The 21,307-nt window shown below is 47.7% G+C and overlaps 1 protein-coding gene and 1 long non-coding RNA gene across 2 annotated transcripts; both read right to left on the bottom strand.

The window, feature by feature from the left end:
* Nucleotides 1–9,525: 9,525 nt before the first annotated feature.
* On the bottom strand, nucleotides 9,526–11,805 carry LOC136947980 (uncharacterized). Its single transcript, XR_010877036.1, has 2 exons — nucleotides 10,412–11,805; nucleotides 9,526–10,160 (listed from the first exon to the last, which is right to left on the bottom strand). It is a non-coding gene; the product is annotated as an uncharacterized lncRNA (long non-coding RNA).
* Nucleotides 11,806–11,938: 133 nt separating this feature from the next.
* LOC136947977 (E3 ubiquitin-protein ligase pellino homolog 2) lies at nucleotides 11,939–18,942 on the bottom strand. The gene is made up of 7 exons (XM_067242221.1): nucleotides 18,619–18,942; nucleotides 15,304–15,433; nucleotides 14,989–15,090; nucleotides 14,093–14,290; nucleotides 13,110–13,295; nucleotides 12,606–12,811; nucleotides 11,939–12,502 (listed from the first exon to the last, which is right to left on the bottom strand). Exons 1-7 carry the CDS (start codon nucleotides 18,693–18,695, stop codon nucleotides 12,115–12,117), a joined length of 1,287 nt encoding a protein of 428 aa, XP_067098322.1. The 5' UTR covers nucleotides 18,696–18,942; the 3' UTR covers nucleotides 11,939–12,114.
* Between the last annotated feature and the right edge of the window lie 2,365 nt (nucleotides 18,943–21,307).

The raw sequence follows: 21,307 nt of genomic DNA on the forward strand, positions 1-21,307 counted from the left end.
GTGATGGAAGGATGGGGCCCTCTACCCCCTCGACCTCACAGGGTTAGTGGGTTTCTTTTTGCTAATGACCTCATCCTATTGTGACCTCATTAAGGCTGAGCCTCATACTCGATAGTCCACAGACATTTCTGACACCCCTCCACCTCTACCAAGCAATCACTAACAATTACAGCATTTATAAATGATGAATATCAAGAATATAAGTGTCATATTTCAGACTATTTGGCAGAACTGCAGATATTAAGGGGATGAGTTCAACCCCTAGCTATCCTCTAGCACCTTCTGGTCAAAGTGAGTATATTGTCAAAGCGTTAAAAATCAATGATACTAGTGTGAGAAAATGGTCTTCTTCACTTATATTACCTGATTCCCGTCTTTCGCTCTCCTTATTTCCAGCGCCACCCCCAAAACCATCCTACGCTATTAGAAAGGTGCTCTGAAAGGATGAAAGAAAAATCACTAAATGTGGAACAAAATTACCACCTTGAGGTATGTTTGTGTCAGTGTGTGTACATGTGTGTGTATGCGTGCGTGAGTGTGTTTAAATGTGTGTGTGTGAGTGAGTGTGTGAGTGTGTGTACATGTGTGTGTGTGTATGTGTGAGTGTGTTTACATGTGTGTGTGGGTGAGTGTGTGTACATGTGTGTGTGAGTGTGTGTGTGAGTGTGTGTACATGTGTGTGAATGTGTGACGATCCTGAAGGACCCCTGTGATAGATGCCCGTGGCCATGCATGGGGATAGCTAATGTGCCTGTTTACACTCCATTATTCAAATGAAGTCAGACTGTGTAATTGTGTGTGGATGTGTGTACAGAAAGAGTGTGTGTGTGTGTGTGTGTCTGTGTATGTTTGTGTATACAGTATGTATGTGTATAGGGTCTGTGTGTGTGTGTGTATGTGTGTGTGTCAAGGCCTTTACAAGCTATCCATGACATCATAGAGGAGTTGCAGTTTTCATCATGGGGTGTGTGTTTGTTTCATGTGCTTGTGTGAGTTCACGTGAGTATGCAAACACACAACTGCATTTGTGTGCATTAAACATAATATTTCACACATTACATTTACATTTAGTCATTTACCAGACGCTCTTATCCAGAGCGCACACATATTTAGATCCTGTCCCATTGGGTGTCTGAATGTGGATAAGCTTTAGAGCTCACATACCTGAGTGTTCAGCACTGTTATGTGCATGTAGCATCAGGCAGGGGGGTATATTTCAACTTTGTGTCACACGGGAATCTTGATGACCAATTTTGACATTCCTGTCAATCCACTCTTTTATTTGGGTGTTTGGAACTTCTGCTGTAGTAAGCTTAGTGGTGAATAATGACAGTCAAAATTACGCGGAAAGGTGTCTTTGTGTGTGTGTGTGTGTGTGTGCGTGCGCGTACCTGCGTGGATCCGTAGCCCCCGCCCCTTGAGGTTAGAATGGTACTCTCACAGTGAACGTCTGAAGTGAACCGGAGTCTCCTGTTAATCTGCCGGTGGGCCTGCAGCCAGCAGCGGTGAGTCTCTCAGCTTAACACATGTCCCTCTGCTCCTACAAATATGTCATGCAGGTGAGCAGCCAGGGAGCCTTGGAAAGGTAAGAGGATGCTGCAACGCTTTCTACGCGCGTCGATGCAAACACACACATATCCAGTCACGCACACACACACACTCCCAACCCCCCCCCCCCCCCCCCCCCCTTTCCATTTCTACTCGGCGGGTGGCAACCAAAGTCATCTCCAAAGACTCCCCTCGTTCTCCCTTTACCCTACTTCCTCCTTCATTCTCCCCCCCCTTCCCCCCTCCCAACCCACTATCTCATCGGACAGGGTCTACTTATAGCACCACGCCAGAGAGGAGAGAATGGGTATAGAAAGGGTATTATGACAGTGGGGAGAGAAAGAGTTGGGAGAGAGAGAGAGAGAGAGAGAGAGAGAGGGAGAGAGAGAGAGAGGGACAGAGAGAGAGAGGGAGAGAGAGAGAGAGAGAGAGAGAGAGAGAGAGAGAGAGAGAGAGAGAGAGAGAGAGAGAGAGAGAGAGAGAGAGAGAGAGAGAGAGAGAGAAAAGAAAGGCAGACAGGGTATTATGAGAGAGAGGGATGAGAGCAGTGAAGGCATTTGGAGTCTTTATTTGCCTTCCTAAGCCGCGGGCTCTGCTCCCAATCCGATTGGTCGATACGGCCAGGCATGTAAATGAAATGCAAAGCAGAGACCCTGACTTTCCTTCGCCAATTTGTGGCCCCCTTTCTCTCTCTCTCTCTCTCTCTCTCTCTCTCTCTCTCTCTCTCTCTCTCTCTCTCTCTCTTTCTCTCTCTCTTTCTCTCTCTCTTTCTCTCTCTGTCTCTCTCTCTCTCTGTCGCTTTTCTTTCTCTGTATCCCTATCTGTCATCCGTTCAACTCCACAATCCTCCCTATGTTTCCTTGTCTGGCTCTCTCAACTTCTGTCTCTCTTCCTCAATTCTTTGCATCTCTCTGTGTTCCATTCTCTCCCTCTCTCCCTCTCTCTTGCCCCTCCCTCTCTCTGGAGAGATAATCATTTGACTGTTCTGTGAGAGCTGAACTGTACACTTCTCTAATGTTCTGCTCCCAGGATTTAATCCACAGAGGCTTGCTATTTTCCGGGGAGACTCCACTGGTGATTAAGCATATGCACCAGTGTGCTAGTTTAAGTGAGAGTGCGTATGTGTGTGAGAGACTGAGTGTTTGCGCGCTACAGGAAGTTGATGCATTAAAGTTTGACCTCTGACCCTCTCATACATCTGTGTAACTGAGGTGCCACCTCTCTGTACAGCATGTACAGAGAGGCGGCAGTGTCATCATCCAGGATCAGCTCCGACTCTACAGGGGAATGACTGTCCAACATGGCTGCCAGCGTTCGGCGCCGTTTTCTCTCTTAACTGATGGACGTCACAAACTGCAATGGAAGGCCTTAGCTGTGGCTCCCCCCACAAGGATCTCTGAACTCGTCCCAGGGGGTAGAGTGCTTCTAATGGGGCCTCTGGCTGCCCTAAAGCCTGTCTTTGGGATTTGGTCAGTGGTTTAAAAGAGCCTAATAAACTGCAGCAGTGTTTAGTGTTTATTGAAAGGTTGGGATGGAACAGACAGGGAGGACTGGTCATTTTAAGTGCAGACACACTGGGACAGTCTGTCCTAGATTAAATATGCAGACGACAACTGTAATCCCCGTAGTCCTGCCAAATTGGGCTTTCCCTCTCCAATCTGACTGAGAGAGAGAGAGAGAGAGAGACAGATTGAGGCATAAATGAATGTAGTATAGGGACATATAGAATCAAATTTAGAAACAATTGGAAGAAAAGAATACAAGAGAGACTTTATGAAAGAGAGAATCAAAACAACAGACAAAGGCAGGCACAGAAGTTGGACTGCAGTTGTGACCGTCAGTGGTCACCACTTGTCTTTTGTGATTGTTCTCCAGACTCATACTGCCATCTGCAGGACAGTGGTGTTGGTCCAAGGCATGGCCCTCGCTAAAATACATTACAAGATGCATAATCTTTCAGCTGCTCTATCTCTCTCACTATCTGATAGCGAGAGAATCTGGTGCCTAACAAGACCATCCATGTTCAACACATCAATATCTCTCTCTGTAAGTGCTTCCCACTTAGTTCCAAGAAGTCAGCAATAATGAGGATTTATTCAGTGCGAATGATCCATATAACTTCTGCATTTACAGTGTTTTAAAGATTTAAAGATTGAGAGTGCAGAGTTCAAACAGGGCGACGTGTGAGTCGGCGCATGTCTGTGCCGTTTCCTGGAGTCTCTACGGTGTGTGTTGTTGCACAGTTCTCTCTCCTTCTGAAGCTTAGAGGTCTCGGCACTGACAGGCAAAGCGGGGCCTGCTGTATTCACACACACACATACATACACGCGCACACACATACAATAACAGAAAGAAATCCTGCCAACTCCCTCCGAACCTTGCAATCCTCCAACCACATCTCAGCACACACACTTACATGCAGGACAGAAAAACACACACACACATACACACGCACACACAAAAACCTCCTCTCCTCCTTCCACCCTTCCTCCCCTGCTCCTGTCCTCCTCCCCTCCTTCCACCCATCCTCCCCTGCTCCTGTCCTCCTCTCCTCCTTCCTTCCACCCATCCTCCCCTGCTCCTGTCCTCCTCTCCTCTCCTCCTTCCTTCCACCCATCCTCCCCTGCTTCCTCCCCTGCTCCTGTCCTCCTCTCCTCCTTCCACCCATCCTCCCCTGCTCCTGTCCTCCTCTCCTCCTTCCTTCCACCCATCCTCCCCTGCTTCCTCCCCTGCTCCTGTCCTCCTCCCCTCCTTCCACCCATCCTCCCCTGCTCCTGTCCTCCTCTCCTCCTTCCTTCCACCCATCCTCCCCTGCTCCTGTCCTCCTCTCCTCCTTCCTTCCACCCATCCTCCCCTGCTCCTGTCCTCCTCCCCTCCTTCCACCCATCCTCCCCTGCTCCTGTCCTCCTCCCCTCCTTCGTGCCTCGCCCCCCACAGCCCCGCCAAGCTGACAGCTCCAAGCTCCGTGGCAAATGAGTCTCGCTCGCATTACAATCGCGCGGGACAGATTCCATTAGCGCTATCTGAAATTGAGCACGGGGAGCAGCGAACAGGAAGCAGCGCCATGCGCCGTTATCAGAGAGAGAGAGAGAGAGAGAGAGAGAGAGAGAGAGAGAGAGAGAGAGAGAGAGAGAGAGAGAGAGAGAGAGAGAGAGGAGAGCTCCAGTCCACACTAAAGCACCGTCATTAATCTGGCGGGTGGGATAGAGCACACGCACACACACACACCGTCTCAGGCCTCCCACTCTTTAACAAAAGACCATACAATTCACGTCGAGAAAAGTAAAGAAGGAAACAGGAGGAAAAACGAGAGAAGAAACTCACCCCCTCTCAGAGAGGGCCTCTGTTCTCTCTATGATCCTCTCCTCCTCTCCTCCTATCCTCCTCCTCTCCTCCTCTCAGGAGGAGAGGGGGGGCTCGCCTCGGGAGATGTGGCATGTGTCAGCCGTCTCTCTCTCTATCTCTCGCTCGCCCCCCTTCTCTTGAGATGTGCATGTGGACACACACACACCAGGACACACACCACTTGAACCCTACAATATCCTCATCCTCATAGTTATTAACCCCTGACACGTAAATCCAGGAGTGTGAGCTGTGTGATATTAGGTATGGGGGTGGGGGGTAATCTTTATGTAGGGGGCTCTTTCACACAAGATCACTCAATTTAAATAGACCGCAACACTTTGATGTTCCCCCACCTCCACCCTCCCTGTTTCTCTGTCTCTCTCTCACACACACACACACACACACACACACACACACACGCACAAACTCTCTTTCATTTGCTTGTCTAATTTGCTTCATGCAACCCCCCTCTGTGCTCTGTGATAAGGTGTAATGAGAAATGTTTTCAGACGTCCTTTACCTGTCAGAGATGTTAACTGAGTCTGTTCGGGCCTGGCCATTCTCTCACCAGCAGGGTGTCTCCTGCTCAGGATTGTCATGGAGTACATGATATCCTTTGAAGTCAATCATTTACTTCTCATTCAGATAAATACAGTACGATCCCCTCACTCTTCCATCCCCGTTTAGGTGCCTGCAACATATCAACAACATAAATAAAGCCTTCACTTTACGTAAAATGATGAAAACACCACCAAGAAAAGCAGTCGTTTATTTCAGTGTGGACTGGAGAGAGAGAGAGAGAGAGAGACAGGGCGAGAGAAAGACAAGAGAGAGAGAGAGAGAGAGATGGAGAGAGAATTGAGAGATGTGATGCTCAACAGGAGGAGTGGAGAGAGACTCATCTTGCCTGCGGGCAAATGTCCTACATTAAGTGATGGAGTATGCTATGCCACACTAGCACCCTTCCCCCCAAACACACAAGTAATGAGGGAAAATACCATCTTCATTAGCCTTCATTTACAGGGAATTATATCTGAGGCTCCTGAGGGCTGCTATTGGTTACGCTGAGGAGGTGGAGAAGAGAAGGAGGACGTTCTGGCAGGGAGAAGTACGACGTAGAAACTATCAACTAACTGTCTTCTCCAGCTTTGTTCACCCTCACTCCAACACCACACTCTCTCCTCCTTACTCCAACACCACACTCTCTCCTTCTCACTCCAACACCACACTCTCTCCTTCTCACTCCAACACCACACTCTCTCCTTACTCCAACACCACACTCTCTCCTTCTCACTCCAACACCACACTCTCTCCTTCTCACTCCAACACCACACTCTCTCCTCACTCCAACACCACACTCTCTCCTCACTTATACACCAAACTCTCTCCTCCTTACTCCAACCCCCCTCTCTCCTTCTCACTCCAACACCACACTCTCTCCTTCTCACTCCAACACCACACTCTCTCCTCACTCCAACACTACACTCTCTCCTTCTCACTCCAACACCACACTCTCTCCTTCTCACTCCAACACCACACTCTCTCCTTCTCACTCCAACACCACACTCTCTCCTTCTCACTCCAACACCACACTCTCTCCTTACTCCAACACCACACTCTCTCCTTCTCACTCCAACACCACACTCTCTCCTTCTCACTCCAACACCACACTCTCTCCTCACTCCAACACCACACTCTCTCCTCACTTATACACCAAACTCTCTCCTCCTTACTCCAACCCCCCTCTCTCCTTCTCACTCCAACACCACACTCTCTCCTTCTCACTCCAACACCACACTCTCTCCTCACTCCAACACTACACTCTCTCCTTCTCACTCCAACACCACACTCTCTCCTTCTCACTCCAACACCACACTCTGTCCTTCTCACTCCAACACTACACTCTCTCCTCACTTATACACCAAACTCTCTCCTCCTTACTCCAACCCCCCTCTCTCCTTCTCACTTCAACACCAAACTCTCTCCTCCACTCTCTCCTCACTCCACCACCACACATAGAACGTTGTTCTAGTAACCCATTTGAGATAGAAACAACACGTTTTGTTACAAGAGTACAGAACCAAAGCAGTGGCAGTATAGGATATGCAGCTGATATGAAGCCAGGTTAGAGCCCAGCCCAGAAGTCACTCCATCATTGTTTCATTTCTCCCACATACTGCAGTGAGTGTTCTCTGCACAGGGAGAAGCTAATGGTGTCATAATGGTGTCATAATGGTGTCATAATGGTGTCGTTGTACCTCCAGTAAACATGGTCGTGACTCATGACACGGCAGAGAAGAAGACCCCTCGTACAGATGTGAGCCTTCCAGGAACATCAATCCACTGACAGAACACCACCTCCCTAACAGGATAACACAGCATTATAAACTCCATTAAATAATCAAACTTATTAAAACTGTTAACCCCATTAAATACATTCTTATTCGGCTTACACATACACACATTCACTGTTAGTCTATGCACATAAGAGGATAGTGTTCTAAGACTATAACATAGGACAGCTTGTGAAGCCTTAATATTGACTTTAATTGGATTTGTAAATTGTGTGGCTAAATTACAGCATTCTGTAGCTCTCTGACTTAGTAAAATAAGTGTACGGGAGAGAGAAAGAAGTAAAGTCTTAAAGTTAATTAATCGTCTCAGGCCCCAGCTTGATTCAAGTTTCCTAATGTTTGGAGTTAATGAGTGAATTGATTGAACAATGTAGAGAATGCCCTCTGATGCACTGCTCAGCTCTCCACAGAGAGTAGGAGAGAATGATTATAAAGCGTGCGATTACCACGGACACACACACAAACGCACAAAATGCAGACACAAACACACACTGGGACCAGAGTCCCCTTCAAACTTCCTGTCACAAATACCCTATGTTCCCATCGAGGGCTTCACGTTAATTAACTGGGATCAAAACCTACAAATCCCTCCTCTGAGAATTAAACTGTATTACTAAGCTCTGCCTCCATCATTTACCCCTGGTCCCCCGATACTGACACACACACTGACACACACACACACACTGATACACACACACACACACACAGGCAGACAGACACATCAAAAGTAAATTTGCTGCAGTGACAGACATTTCCGACTACCATTCCGACTAACCCATGAGTCTGAGTCTGTAAACAATCCAAAGTGACATGGAGAGAGAGTCCTCTCCTGGAGACCTGAGGTAATGGCTAGATCCTTGCACATTTGTAATCAGAAGGTTGTAGCACTCACTGTGAATGAGATTCCGCAACATTGAACACTGATTCTTTGCAGGGAGGAACACGTTCATAAAGAATCGTGTATGAAGGCTGCCGTACAATAAGCAAAGTGATGTGAGTAACTGCGGCACTGAAATGTCACGGTTTCACAGAGGTCAAGTGCTGGAACCAGGCCGCCCAGCATTTGTGACAACCATGGAACACTCTGCCCTTTTGTTCCTGAGACTTAACTCAACTGTTCAACGTTGAGGTTTTCTCATTGATGGCGACTGCCAAGGCCGAGTCAACATTGGGGGGGACAAATTACATTTTTTATTATAATTTTGGACAGCGTGCGTGGTTGCCTGTCGTAGCGTAGCACATTTATATTTTTATAAATCTGACATTTTGACCAGATTTGAATATTGGGGGGAATGTGTGTCCCCCAATATGTATTATGATTACGGCCTCGGCGACTGCTATGATCTTACAGCACAAACGCTGATTATCATCAAAAGGCCACACGTCCCAAAGCCAGGTGTTCCTTCCTCTACAGGAAACATGATAGGGTTATACAGCATCACTGTACTGGGAATATTCAGTTGTTGAGCAGCCAGGAGACATAGTGCGACTCCTATTTCGAGTGTTTCACTGTATACCTGGGTCTGTTTCTCCAGCAGCTCACTCCTGTACACTCTGAACAGCTCTGTTTCTCTCTCTTCCCCTGTCTTTTGGGAAGAACGGCTTAAGTTTTGTGTGTCACTAAGATACCCATGAAATAGGCTTCATAATCTTTAAAAGAAAAAAAAAAAACTATCCTTGGTTCAAGAATGAAATAATTTCGGTACAAACTTTTCTAATAACTCTACTCAGCAGGTTTCTTTTGTGTGTCTTGACATCTTGAAAACTTTGTGAAGAAATGGTCTAAACTCTTTCAAACTCTTTATCTTTATCTCAGGCCTTATTATTATGCACAGTAGCAATGTCTTATCTGGTTTGCGCGGCAGACTTTCAACACAGCCAAATGTACTCATTATAATCTGTGAGATGATTTGAGGTGGTGATGCAACTGAAAAGCAACCTTCTCTGAGGTAAAGCTCTCGTCATTCAAAGCAGTCAGGCGCTGCCCCCTGGTGGATCTCTGCAGTATGACACCCTAAATGCAGAGTTCAGGTGACACAAGCATAAAACACCAATCTCTTAAATGACAGTAGACATCACCATGCATGAGATGCACTCATAACACAGCTTCTCCACAAACACACCTCATCAGGTCTGACACAGTTCTCATTTCTCATCTCACAGTTCAGATTCTGACAGACTTTCCCAATCCTCCTTCAGGTTAAGATTGTTCAACTTCACATAATGCATCTTGAGAGACATTTGACTCACTCCAGTCAGAGACACTCGAAGCAGGGTGACATGTTTCAGAACAGGTTTATTGACGTGTGTTGTGTGATTGCCTGTGAGACAAAACACCTCAGCATTTGAGGTTTGGTCGCTTGAAAGGAATGTGTTAGCAGTGAGGTCAGATCCTGGGAGCCCCAGGTTGAAGGTCATCCATGAACCCCGAAAGCTGGACCTGCCATGTGTGGATCTGTTTTGCTTAACAGAACTGAGAGGTATTTTTGACCAGAGCTGAGAAAACAAGCAAGTTCCCAAGGAGAGATTCCACAAAGGATAGAAAATATGGATATAAAAAAAAATAGATAGAAACAAAACAATACATTTCATATTGAAAACAAACAATACTAGAGGAGCTGTTGCTACCATTACTCGACTCACACGTTAATCAAACATCAGCATATTTAAAAGCAGGATACACTGGGGGAGGAAGAGATGATTGTGTTTTGTCTGAGCTAACTACGGATGTGTAGCCTACTTCTTTTTTTGTTTTTGTTTTTTAACCCTGCATGAAACATCTTGAGGTATTCCACCTCAACACCCGGCAACATGACAACCCTGTAGTTCTATAACCCAGATGTGAGGAAACCTCAGTCTGGTTAGGAGCCCGCTAGCACAGCCAGGCTGGGACACGCAGCAAACACCATGTGGCTGAGTTAACCCTCGTGCTTTGGGTCACATGACCCAAAGGTTCATAACGAACCATCGTTGTGTTTACCCAATTTTACCCAATACAAAAACAAATAAAAATAATTTTCTTTTAACCATTCCAATGTGGGGGGTCTGAGACAGCCCGACAGTTAAAAGAAAATGCTTCACTTTGTTTTTGTATGAGGTAAATTTGTCGCAATACGACGGTGGGTCACAATGACTGATGGGTCAGAATGACCCGAAGATAACACAAGGGTTAAGGACTTGAAATGTTCCTTCTGTTACTACCCTCAGAGGTCTGACGTCGCTAAACCTGAGCTATACGACTACTGTTCTGGTGAAACCACTGGCATAGTACATAGGGTGGAGACTAGTCTGTGTCCTAAATGCTACTCAACAAATATCACAAACTCTACAGCAGATCTGTTGGTAAACAAACATTAAATAGGCATAGAGATCATTTTGGGATGTGACATCCTTGTCTGAAATAGATGTTGGGTACTGTTGCTGTCGGAACACTTGAGGATTTGCAAGACTCAAGACTAGTTCCTCGTAACCTGGTTTATCCTGTTTTAGGGAAAACACTCAAATTGGCAAGATTCGAAAGTTTGGCAATACACTGTACAAGGTCTGTGTGTGTGAGGTACATGCAAGATCTAGCCTGTTTTTCTCAGTTGTAGACACAATCTGATTTTCAAGCTGGATTGTGATGCTCAGTTATAAAAATAGTTGCTATGACAATATAGAGCAATTTAATCTAAGCATACAAGCACCAGGTGAAGCTTCACTGTATAGCCTGAGTATTTGGCTACATTCATTGTCTGGGCAATTGTTATGGTTGTGTTGAGGGTGTGACACAGTGTTGGCAATATTCTCACTCACAAGCTTTCCTAGATTCACTGTACTGAAAGATACAGTGATTGGTTACACTCATCACAGATAACTAAAAACAATGTACTCATTTATAAAAATAGTTCATTCTTAACACTGAACGTCTAAATAAAATCCCCCCCATTAATAAAATAGTTTTCTTTTTTTGTTGTTGTTGAACAAAACTGTTTTATGAGGTTTTTGAGGTCGCGCCCTTTGACTCTGTAAAGTTGTAAGGATCAAGTTAGTCATGAATCAGTATCCAATCAGAGGTGGGTTCAGATTCCAGGACATTGTCAACAGACGGATTCACTTGAGACGCTTCGCTTAGGACGTTCAAAACCGTTTTAGAGTTTACAAGTATTTTGTCAGAACATTGCGGATGCATTTTTGTTTTTCCCAATGAATATACAGACTGAAAATCTATAAAATCTCAAGATCTGTAAGCTACCAAGATATCAGTCATCAACAAACGTCCAGTGAATCAGATGAACCTCTGGTTTAGCCCTTGTGCTGGAGAGCATACTGTATAGACGCGTTTATGACGTAAGTCAGAGTGACACGTAGCTGAGAAGCACAACAACTAGCTTATGTAGGACTGTATTGCTCTGGAGGGGTCTTATTGCTTAAGAGGTGGATCTGTAGTGAATAGCATCCAGTTCATGAAACCCTCGAGCCCAAAGCCCCCCGTGGTCCAACGCTTGCAGATCTGAAAGGACCCGGACAGGAACAGAGATAGCATCCCTCACCCTGAGCCAGAATCCCCACCTTCCAGTTCAGCAGAGTAAATCAGGGTAATCAGGGAAATCGGGAATCAGATGGCTGAGTGGTTAGGGAATCGGGATAGTAATCAGAAGGTTGCTAGTTCAATTCCCGGCTATGCCAACCAAATGATGTTGTGTCCTTGGGCAAGGCACTTCACCCTACTTGCTTCGGGGGGAATGTCCCTGTACTTACTGTAAGTCGCTATGGATAAGAGCGTCTGCTAAAATGACTAAATGTAAAAATGAGTAAAAGGAGCAGGGTGCTGGGAACAGAGTCTGCTCCTTCGTCCGTGTGGTTCAGGGGGAGGAGGGCATCGGGGCTAGTCGATGGGCCCCTGGAAGATGAGGCGAGTCCAGCCGGGGGAGCTGAGAAGGGAGGAGCAGAAGGGGCAGGCGGGGCGGAAGGCGTGGGTGCCGTGGGGCAGGGGGGTCTCGGCCCAGTAGCGGGCAGTCCTCTCGGAGCACACGTGGCCACATGGGACGAAGGCGTACGTGGGGGCTCCGGCGTCCACGTAGACGGCCGGCTCGCTGCCCAGCCAGAGGGGCACGTATGGGCCCACGCTCCGGCACAGGGGGCACTCGCGGCGGGCGGTGGAGCTGCTGCCCTCCCCCTGACTCAGCTCCCGGCCCTCCCCACGCTGGCCCCAGTCGTGGCGTCCGTGGACGTGGCCACAGGTGAGGTAGACCCAGGGCTGCCGCTCCTCAAGGCTGCAGAGAATAACAGGTGGGTCTCACATTACACACAAAACCCCGTAAAACCATACAAACCCCCCAGTACTGGTCAACCGTCCAATCGGTGCCTGCCACCTACCTGTGGCTGCGCGGCAGGCTGGGGAAGGCCAGGGTGCTGAGGCCCACAGGGCACTGGGGTCTGGCCGCGTTCAGCTCCTGGCGCAGCGCCTCCAGGTGGCGGAGGGTGGGGGCGCGGAGCAGGCCCTCACCCGTCCTCCACAGCAGGGTGGCTCCACACAGGTCCACCAGGGAACCATCACGCAGCGCGCTGCTCTCTCCCTCCGCCTACACACACACACACACAGATATGGGTATTCAGGACACCACATGTATTCATTCAGCAGATGTGGTTTTAGCCTTTAGAAGATTTTCAAAAAAAGATTTTCAAAAACACTGCACTACTACTACTGCAGCGTTGAAATGGTTTTTGAGAGAGAGAGAGAGAGAGAGAGAGAGAGAGAGAGGACATGCAGGAAATGGTCTGACTTGATCTTCTGTCAAAATGCTCTCCCCCTGAGCTACACCCATCCCTGCTGAGTAAAAATCAAAAGGTGAATCAAACAGCCCGGCAGCTGGTACTAACCAGCTTCCCTCGGCTGGGCCCGGAGCGGGTCTCTCTGAGGGCATACACGTCTCCGCACACTGAGATCTCCCTCCACAGGCCCTGTCTGGAGTCCTCGGGGAAGCCCTCAGGGTGCATCACCAGCACGCCGTTGGTGGTCAGGCCATCCATGTGGCCGTCTGGGTTCTTCCACTTGGTTGCCTTCTCCTGAGGGCCGGCGTGGAGGAGGAGAAGGAAGACGACACCAGGGTTAGAACAGGGGTGTTGGTCGTCATAAGAGGGATGTGTCCTACGAGCAATGTTTCGCTAAAAATCTAGATCGAACCAGCGACCTTTCCGGTTACTCCCTATGGCACTCACACCTCACTCGTTTCACCCTGATCACGCTTTCACTTCAGTCAGCCATCTTCACGGTCTCTCCACTCACCCCCCAGTCAGCCGTCTTCACGGTCTCTCCACTCACCCCCCAGTCAGTTCACGGTCTCTCCACTCACCCCCGGTCAGCCGTCTTCACGGTCTCTCCACTCACCCCCCAGTCAGTTCACGGTCTCTCCACTCACCCCCAGTCAGCCGTCTTCACGGTCTCTCCACTCACCCCCCAGTCAGTTCACGGTCTCTCCACTCACCCCCCCAGTCAGCCATCTTCACGGTCTCTCCACTCACCCCCCAGTCAGCCGTCTTTACGGTCTCTCCACTCACCCCCCAGTCAGCCGTCTTTACGGTCTCTCCACTCACCCCCCAGTCAGTTCACGGTCTCTCCACTCACCCCCCAGTCAGCCGTCTTTACGGTCTCTCCACTCACCCCCCAGTCAGCCGTCTTTACGGTCTCTCCACTCACCCCCCAGTCAGTTCACGGTCTCTCCACTCACCCCCCAGTCAGTTCACGGTCTCTCCACTCACCCCCCAGTCAGCCGTCTTCACAGTCTCTCCACTCACCCCCCAGTCAGTTCATGGTCTCTCCACTCACCCCCCCAGTCAGCCATCTTCACGGTCTCTCCACTCACCCCCAGGAAGATGTTCTTGGAGGAGTCGAAGCCGGCGGCGTAGATGCGTGCGGTGTAGGGGGGGTTCCTCTCACACACCACCCTGCAGGCGAAGCGGGAGATGGTGCTGGGGGCCACCGAGGGGTCCTCACCCTCCTTGCCCCCGCCCGACGTGTCCGTCACCACGAAGTCTATGGGACTCTCTGTGGATCTGCCGATCTGCCAGGAGAACATGGTGAACATGGGGAACATTGTGTCCACAGATTCTTTCCCTCCCCCATCTCCATTTCATCATCCCCTTAATTTGGTAGCGGTAACTTTATGAGCTGTAGTAAGAGGTAGTGTTGGTTATTTCTTGTAAATCTAGATCAGTTTGGGGGGCTTACAGTAACTGGGTCTCTCTTCTAAGCTGGCCGCCTACAGACAGTCTATTTTTGGGGTGATTTAAAATTCATGTTCCCATGCTGGGGAGGGAGACTGGTCTGGTCGTGGTCTACTACTGTATACTTGGTGCACTCAGCACAACTGTTGATGCTGTTGCTGTTAAAAGCTCTCTCTGCGCACTTAATCATAGAAAATATCTACAGACACACACACACACACACACACACACTTAGATGGGGGACAGATACAAGACCAGACCAGACCTGGAGCAGAAGAGGGATGAGAGGCCGGGGACCTCCTACATTTACATTTAGTCATTTAGCAGACGCTCTTATCCAGAGCGACTTACAGTAAGTACAGGGACATTCCCCCGAGGCAAGTAGGGTGAAGTGCCTTGCCCAAGGACACAACGTCATTTGGCACGGCCGGGAATCGAACCAGCAACCTTCAGATTACTAGCCCGATTCCCTAACCGCTCAGCCACCTGACTCCCTCAGATGTTTGTGTGCAGCCGTCATGGTGTGCGCCCTCACCTGGAACATGTCTGTGTCGTTGTCATGGCAGTATTCCACCACCACGGTCTGGTTGCGGGACAAAGTGAAGGAGATGCTGTGCTGCCCACTGCTGTGGACAGCCTGAAACAACACAGAGAGTGAGACCACCAGGCTACACACTATTCCCTAAAGAGATCTATCTATTTCAGTGGTCAGAGTCAAGAAACTTTTTAATAGGAACACTTCAGCAATAACCACATCTCACACAGGACACACACACACACACACACAGTATTACCTTTCTCCTTGGCATACACACACACACACAGGCTGACAGAAACACAGGACACACACCTTGCTGTCCTGGGGTGAGTTGAGGATGTGCACAGTGCTGGGTTTGACTCCGTTGGCCTTGGTCCTCCTGTACAGGGCGAAACGGCTCTTCCTCCTCCCACGGTCTCCGCTGGGGAGAGAGCCATTGTACCTGGAGCAGGACAAACACACCAGACAAAGCTGCTGTGAAAAGCAAACACACCGTGTTGACCTGACGCCATGACGGCTGTCTGGTCTAATGACCGGAGGAACACTGTAACAAGCACTGTGCTACCAGCAGAAAACAACAACTGAGGACAGAAATATACGTAATCAAGTACTTAACTGGAACCCGTAATGGTTGTTATTGATATGTACAGTGGTTTCTTAACAAGCAGCTCATTTGTTTCTGAAATGACAGCCAAAGCAGTGTCCTCTTTTTGTCCATTTATGATTCTTGCATCTCTAACCTCCTCCACTGAGAAAAGAGGCCTCCCACTTGAAGCCTGTCCAGTGACTGTCGGTCGTGAAGCCTCTCAATTCTGAATCACCACTTACACTTGGTACTCTATACACGATGTTGAACTCACTATTGCATGGGGATCTAGTCTGTGAACAGACAGTGACCTCATTCAAGAGTGTTTTTATCGAGTGCAGGTGTGCGATTGAGTGCAACTTGGCCGTCCTTAACAGTAAGCGGAACTGTATTGTCTCGCTCTGAGTTCAGGACAGGGCTGTATGCTATTTTTTTTTTTGCTGATGGCTAATCTGTGGAGCATGGTACCAATTAAAGTCTATTCATAAGATGCCCAGTGGGCAAGCCTTTGAGAGGGCCTGTTAACTCTCCTTTCAAAGTGAATCACTTCTCTGAGAAGCTGTGCACATCTCTGCTCACACACAGTTCACACACACACCTCCAGGTCCATAGCATCCTCTCTCTGTGCAGGATAAGACTGGAGTAGACAGGCCCAGATCATACAGGAGAATCACACCAGGCCACGGCAGAGCACAAGAGACAGGTGCGTTCACGAGAGCTGAACAGAGCGAAGCTGAAGGGAAGACACAGCTGCCTGGGAAGCTTCCCTGTGTTAGGTCCACGCTGAGCACAACACAGCAGGTGGTCAGGACGGGCAGAGACACGGGGTGGACAGGGGCCACACAGGAGCGAGGAGGAAGAGGGAGTAGAGTAGGAGAGGACACAGGGGCCACACAGGAGCGAGGAGGAAGAAGGAGTAGAGTAGGAGAGGACACAGGGGGCACACAGGAGCGAGGAGGAAGAGGGAGTAGAGTAGGAGAGGAGACAGGGGGCACACAGGAGCGAGGAGGAAGAGGGAGTAGAGTAGGAGAGGACATGGGGCACACAGGAGCGAGGAGGAAGAGGGAGTAGAGTAGGAGAGGACACGGGGGGCACACAGGAGCGAGGAGGAAGAGGGAGTAGAGTAGGAGAGGACACGGGGGGCACACAGGAGCGAGGAGGAAGAGGGAGTAGGAGAGGAGACAGGGGGCACACAGGAGCAAGGAGGAAGAGGGAGTAGGAGAGGAGACAGGGGCCACACAGGAGCGAGGAGGAAGAGGGAGTAGAGTAGGAGAGGACACAGGGAGGAGAGGGTGAAGCGGTAAGAAGAGGCCATGCAGCAGACCCAGGGAAGAGCAGTGGGGTGGCAATGCAGGCGGAGAGGACCAAGGGTGAGGAACAGAGGCGAGGACTGGGGAAGACAGGGGGTAGAGAAGCAGAGGGCAAGAGAGGATAAGGCGGGAGGAGTAGACGCAAAAGGCAAGGTGATTCGCATGGGCAGTTCTGGACGGCTTTGCGGATGTGTACGCAGCACAATACGGCGTTTAAATATTCACTCCTTCTGCCCCCCGACACAGGGTTTATTTTAGCTGAGGGAAAGCCACTGAAGGGTCTGCTAGGCGGCTAGCAGCAAACACAGCACTGGGAGGGTGGGGCTGCTGAGAAAGAAGAGGTAGTCTAGGATCCAGACACGACTGGATAGAGAGACAGGACGGGCAGAAAAAAACAGGGTGAAAGGGCATGGGAGATATATATAATGTATATCTAGAGAGGTAGATAGAGGAGGGGAAGGGGGGAGGGGGAGAGCTCTTATAGGGCAGTGTATACAGGGGGCTCGGCCACACACTGACTCAGAGTCTGGGCTGGCTGAGGTAATGAGCGATAACAGGCGGTGCCTGTAAAGATCACATGCACTGGGACATGCGGGAGCCGCACAGCATGCGATCGTTAAGGTGGGCCTGGCAGGGGGAAGAGATAAAACATACAGCAGGGTTATACCAACAGGCTTTCTCACACCCAAAGCTTGAACGACATGTTTGGGGCTGCACTGACAGGCCGTTCAGCCGTCCCTTCATTGAAGGGTGAGGAGAGGAAGGGTGCGTGTGTGGGGTCCGGGAGAAGACTGCTGTGGTAATCTAATAGAGGAGATATGTTGATCAGTATTCAGGAACTGACTGCTGCAGCCTCACTACCCCTCCATGTCCAGCCAAAAAGGAAGGGGGGCAGGGAGAGGAAGAGAGGGGGCACAGGGTCAGTTATCTTGGGCTAGCACAGGAAGTTTTCCAGAGCAGGATGGGAACATCCGAGAATGAGAAAAAGACTGAGATGGTGTTTAGCCCGATTAACCCTTGACTGACTGAAAGGGTGGTAATTGTGCAGCACTTCCTGTCTAGTGAGTGTGGGAAAGGATGTGTCTTGCACTTATTAATTACTTATTATATGCTTATAAATCAGCCATGGATGATGATGGTGTCTATGTTTTATCCATTGGTTTTTATACCGTGTCCCACTTTCTGCCATCAAACAGCTCCAGAACAGCATGACATCATGGGGATTTTCAGCCTTAGTAATCGAGTGCCGATTTCACACCCACTCAGGCGTCCATTGAAAAAAGGCAACACCATAGTATTTTGGGGATACACCGAACTGGACTGATCAGTTTCACCCTATTTTATGCTTTAATACACTTCGTTTGAAGTAGAAAATACTTTTTTAACGGCTCAACTAAATGTAACAGTATAATAAGGATATGAGCTTACAGTTTATCCCTTGCATCCAACACGGTCCTCCGCGTTACAAAGTTAACGATTAACCTAGTCTCGCATTTACCAACTTGATATTTCAACCACATATTACCAGTGAAGAACAAAATAAACGTTAACAATTCGGCCACAAAAAAAGGCTTTAGCATTACCAGCAGACAGAACAAAACCTGCAGAACTCACACGTCATCTCCTTCGTTTTGTAGTAAGCTAGCCTAGAGCTAGCAGTAAATGCTATACACTGCTACTACTACGCTACTCAACTATACGCTAATGCTTATCTTATACTCCTTTACATACCCCAATATCACCAGCTCGCCGTATTTTACCGGGTCTTTAACGGGCACATCATCTTCGTCTTGTTTCGGTGAATTCATCAGACTGGCACGAGTTCTTCAACACAAAAAAATGCGTTCTAGAGTAATAGTAGTAAAAAAAAAAGAAAGAAAGAAAGAAAGAAAAAAGACAATGAATACACACTTCAAACTACTGGGAAGTGGGCTCAATTTTAAACTATCCAAGTTTTGGTAAAGGCCGAAGTTTATTGAGAACTCTTGATATTCGTTTAATTGTTATTCCGTGGAGAAGCATCTTCTGCAATCGTTTCTCTGTACAGCCTATCGATTGGAGGCCCGCGCGAAACAAATCTGTTCTGTAGCAGAGGGTACAAAAACAGCTCGCGGCAGGGAGTCGGCTAAACCATGGCATGAAGGGGAGGGTAATCAAATGAAACCTAAAACGCAAATACTACAGTCACTTACAACACCATAATCTTGACGCAAAATGTAAAATTCTTATTGTCATTATCAAGTTAAGTAACTAGTGGACAAAAAACATTTAATAGACCAAAAACAGTATTGAAGAGATATGTAGAGAAGCCCCCCTCCTCACTGATATCGTTCAGAATGTCGAGGTCTTCATGAGAAGCTTGCGACTTACTCTGTCAAATACATTTATAAATTCAAATTCTGGAGAAAATAAACTACTTTTAACGTTAAAACTATTTCTATATTCAAAGTACGTCAATGTGATTCTCTAAGTAAAAATTATGTATTCGTATTTTAAAATCTGACGTAATGAAACAGGCGGGTTTATTTACAATGCATTAGCTATACGACAGCGCGCTGTATCTGTGATATTGAGTCACCATCTCTAAAGCACCTCCAATGTTCTTCTCCAGACACCTTGTATGAAAGAAGTAACCCGCAACCACGATCCTGTGTGCGTGTCGTGGTCAGTCACAACTCTCATAAACCATGCAATAGTTGACTCAATTGGTCTGAAATGTTACCACAAGAGGGCAGCACTGCACCCGGAGTCTCTGGCGAGACAACGGTCAGTTACAAGTTGGTGACCTCCAGAGGGAGAAGGTCGATTTCCAACCTATCAACTGAATCAATGTTTATGTGCCTTGCGATTTACAAACCTCGAACACTTATTTACTATTCGATATACCTGTTAGTCTGTTCGTCTGGACCTTAATAGTCACCTCTTTTAACAAATATGTGAGGTGTCATTCTACTTGGGCCTATGAGGATGAATTTAATGCTTGTCATCCTGTGTTTGATAGATTATAATCACAGTAGCGAACTGCGCTTTTTTATTGTTCGTAATCAGGCCGAAACTAAACCCTGTGCTGCAGGTTTTGAAAGGCATCCAACGCTGGAGTCGCTGTAAGGGAATCTGTTTACCCTCCACAAGGTCAGGATGTGCCCGTCTAAGGCATCACCTGAGAATCAGACTGTGATGCTAATGTATGTTTCAGACCGTGTAGGCAGACTAGGTGAAAGACTAGGTAGGTGAAAGCAAGACAGCTTTTACCATTTGAGCAAAAGCACATATATTAGGATTTTAAAGAATGTAAATAAATAAAATAAAAGTGAGAAATTGTAAAGTGAGAATTCGTTTGTAATTTGACATTACATTATGCATTTCCTAATCATGTATGACACAAAGGCTATGTCAAGTGGTTGTAGCTCAGGCATGCCTGTGAGAAGGCAGCTAACATAGATGTATACACTGAAGTGTCAATATAACCACACCCAAATTTGTGGGTGATTCATGGTTACCAATATTATACCATACTGTATCCACAGGCTTAACTCACCTCATTGAATAATTATCGTGGTTTGACTTTGTGGAGGGAAGGTCTATTTAACTAGTTGATCTACATACCCTTCTCATGACAAAAACAAGGACAAACAATAACAAAACAGGAAGAATATGTGGGTTTCTTATGAAGGCATGTAATGTTCCTTCCAACTGATCTAGCACTTTGTGTATTCTAGATCAAGTTGCATAAACAAGCAATCTTCTGTGTTTGTGTGTATGGCCACAGTAACATTGCTTCAATGCTATCTTATGAATTATATTGATTCAACCGACACTACAAATAACTGTCTAACAACACAATGATTTCATTTGGGTCATCAAAGGTAAAATTTATACATTGTGATATCACCCCAGCTCACAGATAGATGGTAACTATGAATTTAATCAGTGAATCAGATTGAATCTAGGAACCCTGGATTAGAGAACACCCAAGCATAGCAGAGAATGACTGTGGACCATATTTGGTGAGTTGCTCACAGATTTGACTCTGTGCCTTGTTGTGATCATGTGGAATGCATTACTCTCACTATCACTATGCAGCAGTTGGGTGGAGAAAAACTTGAATACCAGTCGCTCATTCTCTCCCTCTCTGACATTCTCATTCCGTCTTTCCCTTTCATTTCCTCTCATTCTCTCTCCTGCGCACACACACACACACACACACACACACACACACACACACACACACACACACACACACACACACACACACACACACACAGACTAATTATGTAATGGCTCCTAGCTGTGGAAGAGGTATTTCAGTTTAGGACCAAGATCCACATGCTCAGTCAAGATGTTTCCTGGTAGTGGTTCAGTGAGGCGCTAGCAGTGATGAATGTGGCTTTTTCTGTCAGGCAGCAGGAAGGAGGGAGTC

This window comes from Osmerus mordax, chromosome 8 (genome assembly GCF_038355195.1).
Source record: "Osmerus mordax isolate fOsmMor3 chromosome 8, fOsmMor3.pri, whole genome shotgun sequence".
Lineage (NCBI taxonomy): Eukaryota > Metazoa > Chordata > Actinopteri > Osmeriformes > Osmeridae > Osmerus > Osmerus mordax.